General features: G+C 39.4%; 1 protein-coding gene across 6 annotated transcripts in view; it reads right to left on the reverse strand.

Annotated features, from left to right (window-relative positions):
• The window catches only part of TENM1 (teneurin transmembrane protein 1), an 870,866-nt gene that overhangs the window by 70,098 nt on the left and 784,696 nt on the right, over positions 1-16,072 (reverse strand). For all 6 annotated transcript variants that reach the window (XM_051827790.3, XM_051827788.3, XM_051827787.3 and 3 more), the window contains one exon: positions 4,620-4,774. In XM_051827790.3, the coding sequence (XP_051683750.1) occupies positions 4,620-4,774 (155 nt within the window). The remainder of the gene's footprint in view (positions 1-4,619; positions 4,775-16,072) is intronic.

The raw sequence follows: 16,072 nt of genomic DNA on the forward strand, positions 1-16,072 counted from the left end.
AAGATTAGGACAGGCTACTGAGAATTGATTCTTGCTGGGGCTCAGGTTTGCCTCAGAAAGTACAGAAGAAAAAGTCAAGTAAGAGAGAGAAGAATTCTGTTGTATCACTTCACAGCCTCTATAGGTATTAGGCTAGCATGGATGGGCCTTTTCTTGTTGGAAACCTTTTGGTTTTGAAATGCAGAGAAAGCAACAAGAAAAATTGAGGAATTTGGTTTTATTTCTGTAGAGAAACCTTCATGGAGTTGGAAGGAACTCTGAGAAAAAGAGTTAGTGCATCTTCCTGACTCCAGAGAGGACTGTAAGTCAGCATTCATAGATTATTGGTACCCAGCATCTGGTTGGAAAGTATCAAAAGATGGGAATGCTACAAAAATCTTTGGATAATATACAGTGCTGCCACACAGTCTTAGAAACAGTAACCCCTTCTTAAGGTCTGACTCAAATTTTCATACTGCAGTTCAGGCCTCTATTCTGTCTTGTCAGCAGAAACCGTGTGCTCTCACTGAGACATTTGTTTCTGTCCTCAGCCATCAATACATTTTGATTTACTGAAATATGAACCTGAATACTGTGTAAGCTCAGCTGGATCACTGTAAGTACTAGGATAAACAACGGGGGCTTTGCTCTTGGAGGGCTTTACAAAGCTCCCTACTCAGCTTTCTTCTCTCTAGCTGAGGATGGCCCATGTTCTTAAGTATTGTCATGGGAAACATCAGTTGCAAATCTGTTACAGCTGTCTAAACAGACAGGAAGCACTGGCCATAATGGCAGAGCATCTAGGAAGCTGTGCCACACATAGGCTTCCTCCTGGTAAGCACTCTTATCTACTCTACCTCAGCGGATCTCATTCAGGGATCTCCTGTGCCACATCTGTGTGTTGATTTGCCCACATCTGGGCACTGATTTGTTTCAATGCCAAGGTTCCACTTCCCAGCCAAACATTTCAAAGGAGTGATCTATTTTCACGTTCTGCACTTCCTCATTTCATACTCTTACCACTAAAATATGATACCCATTAATTAGTATCCTATTAAAGGCACTCATATCAGAGTCACTAATGCTGTGAATCAAATGGCTTCTAAGAAAACAGCTAATTACCCATGACCTCTACAGTGCATTTGCTATTGAGCATTCCCTTCCAGTTTTCCTCTTCACTTGTCAGGTCTCTTCCTCTCAATCTCTTTTGTATGTTGGTCAGCATTCTCTTGATAGTCATGGTTCTCAGAGTTCGGCCTTATCCTTCTCTTTTTATGCTATATGCCCTTCTTGGGAGTTCTTACCCACTCCCTTTGTTTTGGCATTATCAGGGAGAATCCAATAATCACAAATATAATCTATATTTCAGCCCTTGAGCTTTAGACTTGTACCCAGCTGCCTGCCAAATATCTTTCCCTGCATGCCACACAGGTACCTCAAACTCAGTATGTCCCAATCTGAACCCTCAGCTCAAATCTGCTTCCATTCCTCTTGTATTCCCTATTTCAGTGAACGGTATTATCACCCATGTACTCTTTTAATTCTCAAATTAAGTCAGTCAACAATTCTTTCATTTTAGCTCCACTATTTCACTAATCTTTTTGGCTTTCTCCATCCATACTGTGATATTTGAGGTTCAGCCATTATCATTGCTTTTATAGCTAATGTGACGCAGAGTTGTATTTTAAAAGCACATCAGCAGAATATCAAAAACCAATGGAAATCAAGTTAATTTGATAGGCATTTCTTGAAAAGGTGCTAATCACGCATATATTGGTATAGCTTGTCCCTGTCATACCTGTATTACTTCTATTGCCTCAGACGTGGTCTCTCTGCCTCTAGCACTGTTGTGCTCCACTGATTCGCCACACTACAACTAGAATGATCTTTTAAAAATGCATTTCCATGCTTAATGCTATTTTTAAAACTGTATTTCTCTGCTTAATGCTATTATTGGCTACCCATTGCCGACTTTATAAAACTGAAATGCTATCAGGCTTATAAGGTCTTTCACTATTTCATCCTCTCTAGCTCTATCTGATTCCTCCATATTCTTTTCACCATAGTGTCCTTTTGGTACAGGTATGCATGTTTACTGTGCCTGCCTAGCACTTACTGTGCATGTTCAAAGAATACAGTCTATTTTGGGAGATTATTTGGATACACAGTTTGCCAAGAGAGAATAAATTACATATTAAGCATGGTGATGCTAAATTCCAATGAGAGAATATGACAACAGTGAGGACTAGAACTAGCAGGGAAGGCTCCCATGGAGGAGATGAGATATGAGGAGGATGGAGAGTGGTCTTTGGACCAGCTGAGGTCATTCTAGACTGGGGAATGGGGCCATACGAAGCAAGGCTGTAATAAAAGTGAAGAGTGAAAATCTGGACACTGAGTAGAGATCAGTAGAGACTTCTTCTGAGTCAGTCTGGGCAGATCAGTTGTAGTTATTTTTTAGTGCACAGAACAGGGAATGGCGGCCAGCAGCGAGTTAGCTGCCAAATAATTTATACAGGAAGCTTGCTCTCTTTCCCAGTGAATCCTACTGGTTTCTAGCACCCTCCCTTCACCTTGCTCAACTCTTTGCCCTTCTCCTTCCCCCAAAATGAAACTTCCCTGTGGTTCCAAAGCTCAAAAAGTGCTTCAGAGAAACTAAGGCTTGGAGTCAAATAGCAGAGTGAAGATGTGATTCTGTGTCCTGGTTCCCAGGGCTCCCTTTCAGTGGGCTGCATGGCACCCTCACAACCTGAAAGGGATGAGCTAGCTTTTATGGTGGCAATTATGGTGACAGATGTTTTATGAAAAAGAACCCTCCTCATGATGAGGCTCATAGTTTTGAACTTTTTAGACAAAGCCTTTTTAAGCTTTTTGCTTGACTTTCCATGCAGAAACAGGTAAGTTGTTTAGAGTTGCCTGATCGCAATACTAAGTGCCCTACTTTAAGTTAAAAATATCTTACAAATGAATCATATGTGTGCATCTTCTCTCTTCCCCTTCCCCCATAGAAATCCGTTCTCACCCTTCCTTTTTGCCATAAATAATGCTCATTTTCCTTGCCTTTAGCAGAAGATTGAATCATGGAAAGTTAGACCATTTGAGGATTTGAGGGTGTGATCCACTCAAATCTCTATTCACAATGGTTTGTTCAGTTTGTCAGTTCTCCAGGCTTTCCACCTCTCCATTTTATCTTTGTAGTTGACTTTGACCATTTTCTGAGTTTCTGGGGGCAAGGCAGGGGTACGGTGAAAAAAAAAGTGGACTTCAAAATAGGCACATTACTGATGTTTTATAGAGATGTGTACTCATGGTGAATAGAGGTAGCAAGAGATATTAGAGTTAAGGAATAAAGCAAGATTTCTGGGTGATGCGTTCATTTCACTGTGTTTTTTATCCTGGGTCTCAGGTGAGATGACAAATGAAGCTACAGGAATATTTTAACTGTGGAGGATATCACTGGTTGCCTACCCAACAGCAACCCTTTATTTCTTGCTAACAGAACTCTGATTTTGGTTCAAACATCAGGCAGCAAAATGCTCGTGGAAGGTGACCCAATTTCAGAGAGTCTGAGTGCATTAGGAATCCCATTTCCCCTTTGCCAGTGACTGGTGAAGGCAAAGGCATGCGACTCAATTCCAGTTAATGTGACACGAGAAGGAAATCTGCTGGCACCTTAGCCTATGTTTGGACATCCCATAATGTGAGATAATTAAACCTTGTTATTTAAACTACTTTCAGAAAAGCATTTTATTACTTGCAGCCCAAACCATCCCCTCTGATACACTAATGAATCCTAAAACTTCCAACATCTATTCTAATTTCTTTGAAAAAATCATCTAATAATCTCCTTCATCAGAGTTGAGATTTATGAAATGTGAGAGCTGGAAAGTCCCTTTGAGGACTGTCTGGTCTGTTTCCTTCATTCTGCATATCAACTCCTTAACTCTGCAGACTGAGAAAGGCCTTCACAGCTGGGACTATGCTGTGTGCTCTATAATACCTCTGCATGTCCAGTACTGATTTTGTGGAATGGTGGTAAAAATCAAGGGTTTGGAACCAGATGAGAGCTACACAGAATTTTCTCTTTTATTCTAGATGGCCAAAAGCTTTTCTAAATAAGTGTAAAATATGCAGATTTCAGAAGGGATGTTGCTTTTACTTAAGAAATTTTCAAATACCTTAGAAATGGCCATATATCATATATGGCTATGGCTATATATGAATAACTAGTTATGTTCATATATTCATTAAAAGTATTTTAAGTCACAACTAAAGTGACTGCTTTTCCAAATTTGAGTTGTTGTTTCATTTAAAAATAATAACCTTACATGTCTTGGAAAAATAGCCAACAAATAAGGCTGACCTCCTTACTCTCCAAATGATTCAAATTTGGGAGACTTTAATTTTTATGTCAATATTCCACCTCACATTGCACCCAGCCTTACCATACTCTTCCAACTAAGTTTTTTCCCCTATCCCCAAGGAGAAAAAAAGTAGCTTACATAAAGAGAAACTTCTGCTATCTGGCATTAAAACAGATCCACCAGGCTTCCTTTCTACCTCATTTCTGTATGAGAAAATTATTCTCCATTTCAATGATGCCAAATGGCGATAATGCTTGAAAAACCAGTGGTGCCTACCTGAGTGATGTCCATTCCCGAGTCACAGCTCAGTGGCTGCGTGGAAGTCAGACCGTTTGAGCCGATTACAGTTGTGATCACTGCATTTTCATCAATTCTCCGAATCATAGTGCCATCCACAAAGTAAATGAATCCATGCCTATCAACTGTGATACCTGTTGGGAAACAGCCAATGAGCATTAGTATTCTAGGGGCCACATTTGCACTGAGCTCACTATTTTGAAAGAAGCCATAGAAATGGAAAGACATTTTAAAGACACATGGGTTCAATTTTACTCAGCATAGGCAGGACAGTCATGGGAGAGGTGTGTTGGGACACACATTCACTTCTTTGTGTATCAAAAAATAGCATATTAACATAAAGACAGATCTAATGATTTTGTTTGGCATGATTTTACATTTTCACCCCTTTGATACTTGCTTCCTCCCACAAACAGAAAAAGAAATCTTTAAAATAACTGGGAAAAGATGGTGGAGGTAGTGTAAGTTACATTTCTTTTATGGTATAGATGCATAGGCCACTGCTTCTATTCATGGTTGCATTAAGAAATAAGTGACTTGGAAAGCATTAGAATTATTTTCATCAATTCACACTGAGTTAACAGGGAGTTTGTAATAATTCTGATAAACGGCAATGAGCTTTTTTCTCTGCATTATCTACTAAGAGGGAGGTCGTAGAGCAAAATTATGACATTACACAGGAAATGGCCGAACTTTTAGAAAAATAAAAGCCAATAAAATTTTCAGTTTTTATACACTGTGTTAATTGCAGCCTGGTTTCTTGGAAAGTATACTTGTACTATAATAGCAGTAAGAAGGTATGGGTTCTAGTACTGAATATACCATGTACGCCAGATGTGTGCCTTTGAATTGAGTCATTTATCTCCAAATTGAGGTCTCCTATTATGTAAAATAGAGGGGAAAAAAGGTCTGTCTCATCCAAGATGACCAGCTGCTCTGGTTTTCCCAGGACTGAGGCAGAGGTCAAGGGTTTTTTTGTTGTTATTGTTTTGTTTTAAAAGATTTATTTATCTGAAAGAATTAAAGAGAGGCAGAGTCAGAGAAAGAGAGAGAGAGAGAGAGAGAGAGAGAATCTTCTCTCCCCTAGTTCACTCCCCAAATGGCTACAAAGGCAGGGGCTGGGCCAGGCTGAAACCAGGAGCCAGGAGTTTCATCTGGGTCTCCCACATAGGTCTAGGGGACATGAGCCATCTAGTACTGTGTTCCCAGGTGCATTAGCAGGGAGCTGGATTGGAAGTGGAACAGCTGGAACATGAACCGGTGCCCATATTGGATACAGGCATTGCAGGCAGCAGCTTTACCCAGACCCCAGAGCTCAGTTTAAAATTAAGACAGAGCTCGAAAAGTGAGGATGAGCGGGTCACTTGATGCCTAGGTTGTTGTAAGTATCTTATGAGATAATAAATCATATGGGACTGACATTGTGGCATAGTTAAGCTGCCACTTGTGACATTTGCATCCTATATTAGAGTACTTGTTAGAGTCCCAACTGCTCTGCTTCTGATCCAGCTCCCTGCTAATGTACCTGGGAAAGCAGTGGATGTTGGCTCAAGTACCTGGGTCCCTGCTACTCACATGAAAGACCCAGATGAAGTTCCAGGGTCCTGGCTTAGGCCTGATCCAGCTCCGGCCATTGCGGCCATTTGAGGAGTGAATCAGCAGATGGAAGATCTCTCTCTCTTTTCTATGTCATTCTTCCTTTCAAGTAAATAAATAAATAAATCTTAAAGTACTTAGACAGAAAATTAAAAAATAATAATTGTAAAAAGTGTCAGACACATATAAAGAACACATGATTCAACTCTGTCTTCTGTTGGTGCTATTGACATTGCTCTGGAAAATAACCACATGGAATTAATGTAGCCCTCCCCACCTGCCTTATTCACAGGGCTTATATTCCAAGACTCCTAGTAGATGCCTGAAACTGGACAGTAAGTCCTATATATACTATGTTTTTCATATACATACATACCTAGGGTATAGGTCTAAGTTTAATTTATAAATTAGGCACATAAGAGACTAACAATACTTAATGATTACAGAGAATAATTATAGCAATGTACTGAAATAAAAGTTATGCAAATGTGGTCTCTTAAAAATGTTATATTGTACTGTACTCACCCTCCTTGTCATGATGTGAGATGCCTATGTGATGAAATGAAGGACACAGGTATTGTGCTGGATCCTTAGACTATCATGAAAGGGTTACAAGTGAGGCAATACCACAACAGCTTATGTCATAACCAAGATGACTATTGACTAATGAACAAGTGGCATTATATGGTGTACTTCCAAAAATTCATGGAAATGTGTGTTATGAAAAAACTACGGGTGCTGGCACTGTGGTGTAGCAGGTAGAGCCACCGCCTGCAGTGCTGGCATCCCATATGGGTGCTGGGTCAAGTTCCAGCTGCTCTACTTCCAATCCAGCTCTCTGCTATGGTCTGGGAAAGCAGTGGAGAATGGCCTAAGTCCTTGGGCCCCTGCACCTGCATGGGAGACCCTTAAAGAAGCTCCTGGCTTCTAATTGGCACAGCTCCAGCCATTGTGGCTATCTGGGGAGTGAACCAGTGGATGGAAGATCTCTCTCTCTCTCTCTCTCTCTGCCTCTCTATATAACTCTGCCTTTCAAATAAATAAATAAAAAAGAGAAAACTATGTAGGATGGAGTGGGATAGCACAAGATTTCATTATGCTTCTCAGAATGGTATACAATCTAAAACTTTTGAATTACTTCTGGAATTTTCCACTTAATATTTTTGGATTCTGTTTGGCCCTTGGTAACTGAAATTGTGGAACATGAAGTGACAAATGAGGGGGAAGGGGGAAATGTACATTCAAGCTAGTCTATATTTTAGTCTTTTTCTATCTTTCTTTTATTCAGACCTAGTAAAACTTATTGAAAATATGTTGAAGTTAGAAACTTCTGTTCTAACAAGCATGTCCTTCTACCACCACCACAACTACCACTACCACCACACACGCACACACACAGACACACACATACACATATACACACATACACTAATTTTCCTGGCAAAGGGTGAACTCATCCAAAAACAATTTATAAACCCAATATAATAAACTGCTTTTAGGTGAGCTAATTTGTTGACAGGAGTTTAATATTAAGATTTAGATGTATCATCTACTTTGATTGATTACTTTGATATTCTTCATGAAGTACTAATCTTTAGTATCTGTGAAAATTGCAGATTCATTTTAAGATCCCCTGACTACCTCTAAAGTCATCCATGCTTTGTTGAGTTCTCCAAGGAAACAAGTATGTCCATATGAGGGAATTCCAACAAATACCTTTTTCATTTCTAGAGGCATAAAGATTTTTAAAGCACTTTACAAAAGGACTTTTAAGATTGGGACAGAGCAAATGATCGTGGCACGTGAACATTTACTTCATTTCCATTTTGGCTGAAGATGAACCAAGAGGAATCTGTACTTTTTATTTTTGTTTATGTTTTGGCAAAATCAATTTCTTGACTACCTAGAATTTGGTCTGGGTAGTGGCAGGCCTATAATTTTAGGACCACCTTTTATAGCTTCTATATTAAATATCACTGAGTGTGAAATTTAAACTTTGGCTGTCATAAGAGGATGGACTTGAAGTTCAAGACTCAAGTCTGGAGAGAGAAAGGCTGAGAGTAGATGTGATCGAGGTGTGTAAAATCATGAATCATTTACTAAATGCATACTGAATGTCACTATGCTAGGCTCTGTAAAGGTAAAGGACAAAGAATCTGGGAACACTGAAGCTAAGACTAAGAATACTCTGAAAGTTTAGACAATTAAGGAAGTTAAAAATAAAATGAAGTGTTCTTAGTAGGAGGCAGTAAATATAGAGAATCTGATCCTCTGAAAATCTGAGGAGGTTCTCAAAGGGTATAGAAAAATAAATGTATGTCTAACTAGCATGTTTGGAAGGATCCTTACATCTGTGCTAACATCAGAGAAAGATAATTCTGTACCTTGACTACTATACTCATCCTCATCAGACTGTGAAGTGTGGGCTGATCCGGGCAGGATAATCCTGGACTTCACATAGTTTTCCCATTTTTAACTTTTATAAAGTTCTAAACACTGCATTTCTTTCTCTGTTCCTGTAAGCTGAGTTCCACAGATCAGTGCCCTTTGAAATAACTCTGGCCTTATTAAATACTCACTACTGTATTTGCCCTCAGGGCATTTTCTGCTGACAGTTTGTAAAATAGTCTTCTTTCATATATTTGTGTAGTAACTTCTTTTATCGTGGTCCAAATTCCAAACACACTCCTTTTTCCTTGAGACTCTTTAATTAACTTTGATTAGGCTATGACTTATGTTTGAGGTTGAAAAGAAATAGTAGAAAGGACTATGAAGGTACTGTGTGATGGGTGCTTTATAAATGTACCTAGTCATATGCATATATTCACACATATTTTCCTTCCAACCATCCAACGCACAAAGCCTCCAAATACCTTTACAAACTCATCTCTGGTGAACTTTAAGGGGTGTTTAATTTGATTTTCATTGAGGGTAAAAATCAAACTGGAAACTGTAGGCAGGCAAAGGAGAATTATATTTTTGTCCACTACTTGGGGAGGTTTCCCGTTCCAACATGAGTATTGTTACAACCCAGAGCTAGTGATGATGCAGTGTGATCTCCTACTGTTTGTTAGACTGAGTGGGAGGAGGTGACACATACCCAGGATATTTTAAGCCTTATTCTCCAGAGACAGGAAAGTGAGTGATTTCAGATCACAGAAAGCCATCTGCGGCTAGCAAGATCTGCACATTCAATTTAGTTTCATATTTTGATATTGCTGTATCCAGATCTCCAAAACTTGGTATCCAGTGTTGTGGGCATAACTTATTCTGTATTATTTTTTTAATTACTTTTTTTAAAATTGATTCGATAGGTAGAGTTAAAGACAGTGAGAGAGAGAGACAGAGAGAAAGGCCTTCCTTCTGTTGGTTCACTCCCCAAATGGCCGCTACGGCCGGTGCTGTGCTGATCCGAAGCCAGGAGCCAGGTGCTTCTTCCTGGTCTCCCATGCGGGTGCAGGGGCCCAAGCACTTGGGCCATCCTCCACTGCCCTCCCGGGCCACAGCAGAGAGCTGGACTGGAAGAGGAGCAACCGGGACTAGAACCTGGCACCCATATGGGATGCCGGCGCCACAGGCAGAGGTTAACCTAGTGAGCCACGGCGCCAGCCCCGGCATAATTTATTCTAATAGTTATGTCCATGGATGTGCTTACTGACATTGTTTTTGTAAGCACTTAGAACTCAATCAAAGTTACAGTTATTGGATAAGAAAAAAAAAGAGTTAAAGGCACAAATATATAAATCTGTAAAACCACCAGGAAGTTAGGCAGTACTGCTGGGGAGGTGGGGTGGAGGTGGGAAGAACAACACACAACAGCTTGAGTCCCCATACTTGCACCCCCTCCACCAAGGAAAACACTGGGCTCAGACGCTCAGACAGCATATTTAGCTTGGAGCACATTTTTGCATTTGTGAGAAAATAAATAAATCCTTCTAAATTAGTGCACGTAATGAAAGCACTGACAAATCATAACCTGGAAGTGTGAACGGTGCCGTCTCCATTCATCAGTATTACGCCCAAGAAGCTCTTTCCATGGAAGGATCAGCTCATAAGTAAATTGCATCTTGTAAAAAAAAATCTTCACAACATCTTATCCAAAATAGGGGACATTATATAATATCTGAACTGCAGCTTTTGTTCTCTGAGAAGCATCGCTTTGTAGGAAATGGCTGCAAATTACAGGTGAAATTATTTGACTTCTTCCCTTGTCTTATTATCCTCCAATGAATAAATACTATAATTCTAGACAAGTGCCTAAAGGTCGAGCATCTTGTATAGTTACTAATACCTTTATCACCTCTTGGGGAAGATGCTGCTGCTGATCAATATGGAGGAAGGGAGGTATCCTGATGTGATCACTGGGAGTCCAGATGTGGCACTTAATAGCCTGGAAATAGTAGCTCAAATCCCAAATTAGATAACAGCAAAGATCAGAGATTTTGGCTGTGCAGAATGTCAATTTTAAAATGTTGGCAGAAGGCATCTCTGTATTTAAATTTTTGAAAATTACAGCTGTTGAGGCCACCTAGATTTTTATTATGAAAAATGAAGCTTCTTTCAGTACATAAGCTTTGGGAAGTAGTCATAAACCTTTTTCATCTTATAGCCCTGACACTCAGAAAACTGAAATACTGAATTTTTTCTGCCACAATCTGCTCTTTAATTTTATGAGACAGAGATAAATGGTAAATATCAACTTCCAGGGAATGTCCTAAGCTCAATATGGCATCACCTCAATTTTCAATACTGAGAGTGCTGAATTGTGTAAGTGACATTAGCCAGTTGATCCTACAGTGTTCTTGAAGTCAAAGAGAGAGAAAAATATTTCTGCTTTGTTCGTGTGTATTCCAACTGTCTTTCAACTGGTATAATATTTGTGGACCATATGGAAACTCTCTACTAGGCAGAAAAGTTCATTCTCCAACTGATGTGACTATTGTCTACTTAATTACCCATTGGGATTAGAAAGGGCCAGGTTCATTTTGCACAAAAAGCCCGTGAAGTACTTTTGCTAGGTAGCCACTAATGGAGCTTCTAGAACTTGAAGCGTTTATAGATATGTGTGTCACTAGGATTGGAAGGAGCAGAGCTTAATGAGCAGCTGAAATGACTGCACTCTGTGGTTAGCAATGAGGTAAGGATGTCTCCTGTAGAAGACGCTAAGAAAGTGACTATAACATTACTTGACTAATACTGTGAGTTGTTCAATCAGCTATTCTGTTTCATAAAAAAAGTTACAGTATATTCTAAACAGTAAAGGTCAATTTCTAAAGAACTTAAATTCAAGTTAGAAATGGGAAGCATTCAAACTGCCCGGAACATCCTCTTTCTTTGATGATTCAGAAGGCGCTTTAAGGGGCTGCGGAGTCATCATAAGGGACAACAGATACGCAAGTTAGTTAGCCAAGAATTTAGAATGAGAGAAAGACAGACAAGGCCACTGTTTCGCATTTTTCTTCTCTTTGGCTCCTTCTGATCCTCTCCCCAAGCTTTAGGTCTCAGCCTTGCTGCAAGGTCAAGTAAACGAACGGTTTTCTTACTTCTCAAACTACTATCTTTCTAGAAACTTTCAGAGGAAGCTGTTTTCCCCCTTACTTATTGATTTATTCAAGATTTATTTGATACCTATTATGTGTCAGGCCCTGTGATAGGGGACTGTGACTACAGGAGAGTGTAAAACAGACGTAGTTTTGCCCTTTAGGAGCTTGGAAAGCAGTGAGGGAGATGAAGGAATAACCAGCCAATGCCAATGCCATGAGTTGAGCATTAGTTTCAGGCAAGTCCAGGCTGTCATGGGAGCAGCTTGGGGATAGGCTGTGTACATGAAGATCACAAGTAATTTCTCAGAGTTAAGTGATATGCAAACTGAAATCTGAAGGATCACACTGAATTCCTGATGAGCTTACTATGAAATCCAGGTAAGCACCACAGAAAACCCATGAAGCATGACTAATACCACTAATAATTATTTCCATTTGCTGAGAATACTATGAGATTCTAGGTGCTGTGCTAGATTCTTTCAATACATTTTCTCATTTACTCCTCACAGCAGCCTTGTGGAATACATATTTAAGTCACTTAATTTTTAAATTGATATTCATTATACATTGTTATTTTTTAGATGAAGAAACAGAAATGCAGAGGTCCAGTGATTAAGTCCAAGTTACATACCTAGAAAATGCTAGATTGAGCTCATGTTTGTGTGAGTTCAATGGCATTTTTTTCTTAACTGTCATATCAAGTAGCTTAAATGAGGACATCAATTGCTTTACTGTGGGGGTGGTAGACATACTGGCTTAAGAAAGTTCAGAAACCATTGCTTTTGTTAGGTTGTCAAAGAGATCCATTGTCCTTCCTCTAAAAAATTGTTAACAATTTTTGTGTCCCTGTAACTACCATAGAACTATACAGAATTATTATGGGGCTCCATCCTTACAAAGCTGAACGTCTGGACAAAAGTTCTAAGAGTTTCCATTTGATAGGGTGGTTGGTAACATGACTGTAATCATGTAAGCTACCAGCTAAAAAGGAGACCCCAGAAGTAAGGTTACAAAACGCATATGCCATATCTCTGGCAGATGACATACGTGTATAAGCTAGGCCAGGTGTTAGACTATTCAGGTTCTTGGGCAAACTAAGGTTAACTAAAATGAACATGTCCCACCTAAATGCATTCAATGTTTTCAAAAGAAGATCCTTGAACTTAGAATAAATCCAACTAACACACTTAGCACTGCTATTTTTTCACATTGTCTTGATAACTTTTATTATTGATAATATTACACATAATTAATAATTTCTTCAAAACCAGCCAGTAGTTAGGTGACTGAATCTTTGGCTTGGTATATTTTGGATTCTCACAGTTTTGTCCATGTAATACTGCTATTAAAATTGTGTCTCTGGGGCTGGCACTGTAGCGTAGTGGGTAAAGCTACTGCCTGCAGTGCTGGAATCCCATACGGGTGCTGGTTCAAGGCCCGGCTGCTCCACTTCCCATCCAGCTCTCTGCTATGGCCTGGGAAAGCAGTAGAAGATGGCCCAAGGACTGCACCCACGTGGGAGACCCGGAAGAAGTTCCTGGCTTCAGATCAGCCCAGCTCTGAATGTTACAATCATTTGGGGAGTGAACCAGCAGAGGGAAGCTCTTTCTCTCTCTGCCTCTGCCTCAGCCTCTCTGTAACTCTGCCTTTCAAATAAATAAATAAATAAATAAACTTTTTTTTTTTAAAAAAGCTGTGTCTTGATATAAGTGATGTGAAACCAAAGATAAACAAATCTACTGATGGCTCTCATCACTGGAAAATGAAATATCTGGATGATCGATACGCAGAACTTTTTAATACAGCTTCTTCTGTTCCTACCAAGACCAACATTCAGAATTTGTGACAAGTTCATCCAATGTCATCAAATCAAACCAGAAAAGCAGGTGGCCAAGCTGAATTCAACTTTGCTTTTGCTCTGGTCACCATTCTCTAACTCACTCTTCCTTCAAAATTTCTAACCTTTGGTATGACAGAGACAGGGCTATGTGTTCAGGTCATCCTATTTATTATTCCTTCTGAGAATAGGACTATATTACATTTCCCAGCCTCTTTTACAGTTCCATGTGAGCAATAGTAACGTATGTTACTTTTAGGTCCGGCACCTAACAAACCCTCTATTGCACTCCTCTGTGATCATCTGCTTGCTTTGCTGCCTGACTGGCTACAAAGCAAGCAGTGGAAGACTCCAATGCCAAAGGCATTGAGTAAGCCTTATATGGAGAGAGACGGGTTCACTGAATCATTGTTTGGATTAGAGATTCCTCCCATCCATCCCCGAGGCAACCGATATTGGACTGTAACATGAGAAGTAAATTACTATTTTCTTAAGCCATTGGCATTATGTATGTGTACATGTCTAATATAGTTGCTAGTTTGGCTTAAAATTCTATTCATCTTTCAAGATGTTTATAAGATGTTTCTCTTTCACAAAGCTTTCCCTCTAAATTCTAGTTCATCATGATCTCTCTTTTCTAACCCACATAAGCTGTGATTAATTAAAACACACACATGCCCACGTACACACACACACAAGTTATCCAGTCACACTCTGCAGGCAATAAGTTCCTTGAGGGCAAAATCTGGATTTTATGATTATTTTTATATCTTAACAAATCTAGTCGACCTGGGCACAAATGTTCAATGAACTTTCGTATATTATATACTAAATTTCCATGTATTTATATTGGGGCACATTTAACATGAATAAAAGAAAGTGAGCCATGAGGCCCCAAGCTCCTTATGAATTTCTCTAAAAATGAGCTTAGAAGGGACACAAATACAATCTCGTTCTCTAAAAACCTTTAACAGAAGTATGGCCTCTATCAATTAGCAATGATTGGAGTACAGAAAGAGGGAAGTTGACAACCAGGAACAGATAAAGAACTATGGATTAAATTAACTGCACATAAATTTGATCCAAGCAGACAACTACATTCAATAGCCCAGTGATCCCCACCTCCCACCACTAAGTGTACTTTTCTCTGTCAACACAGCTTTGTGTTGTCATATGGTGATTTCTTCCAACGTTACCACAGTGGGAGTTCTAAAGAGACAGAAGTACCTCAAGAGTTTGCCTTAATTTTCTTCACTATGGAGCACACAAGGGAAAACAGAGAGAGCTCACTGGCTCCAATGCAGGGGATATGCATCTCAGACTGACTTTTGTTATGGGTTAGCCATAGCACTCAGTACCTGGAGTTCCTAACACATAGACTGCCTACTACACAGGGTAAAATGGTGTGAAGCCCACAAGAGTTAACGAAGTGAAAGGACCCTGAAGAGGATGAAGTATTATGGGGGTGCTAAGTGGTGTCCTAATTGCTCAGTTATTGCTATAATTCTTTCTGAAAGTGACTTTTCTAAGCCTAGGATCGTAGACACAGGTTTCCACACAGACCTTGCTTCAACATTGTAGGCTTTCTCTGTTGGACAGGCATACTATAAAATTTAAGTCCATAAAGCAGAGTGCCTTGAGTTAGATTCACATTACAGACAAGGCAGTGGTTGTAAACAATTTCGTTAGCTTGAGGGAAATATTGCACTGTTGAACTGTTGTTGTAAAAGCCTTCAAACTTTTATAAGGTGGTTAAAGTTTTCATATAGAGAATCAAATAAATGAAGCTCCATTTTGTACAACTGGCTAAGAAATACCTTGGACTGAGGGGAATTGTGATATCTAAACATTTAATGGCTTAGCCAGGTATTAATAATGATGTGAGTTATTTTATGCTTTATAGAGGTTGGTGGTTTGAGTGTGTGTGTGTATGTACATATGTAAGTAAGAGAGATGGGGTAAATAGATGGGTCTGGTTCAGGTTGAAATGCACACCTCTTGTTTTATTTTTATGCTAGGTTTCTTGCTCAAAATATGCCTGCAGATTGAGATTTAAGGAGACTCAGTACATATGGGCTAAGAAAAATGAGGTTTACTAAATCTAAGCTGAATATTTTTTATTCTCCCCCCTTAAAAATTCTTTAAACATCAAGCAACTATATCTGGGACAATACTAAGATAACTTTTCAGGAAATGCCTCTGTCATCCTAAGGAAACAAAAGTGCCTCACAAGAACCTTATGTGAACAATTAGCCCGAGGAAGGAAAGCTCATTTATTGTCCATGGACCAGAAAAATGTAATTGCAGTTGATAGACTCTAGGGAAAATGAGTCTCTTTCAAAATATGTGAATGACCAAGAGTATCTAACAAAAAAAAATCAAACTAAGTAGAATACCTTGGCCTGAATACACAATAAAAGCAGGATATGAGGAATTAAGTCAACAGTGCTTACTAT

Source organism: Oryctolagus cuniculus, chromosome X, assembly GCF_051225735.1.
Source record: "Oryctolagus cuniculus isolate XC-2025 breed Fujian yellow rabbit chromosome X, ASM5122573v1, whole genome shotgun sequence".
Lineage (NCBI taxonomy): Eukaryota > Metazoa > Chordata > Mammalia > Lagomorpha > Leporidae > Oryctolagus > Oryctolagus cuniculus.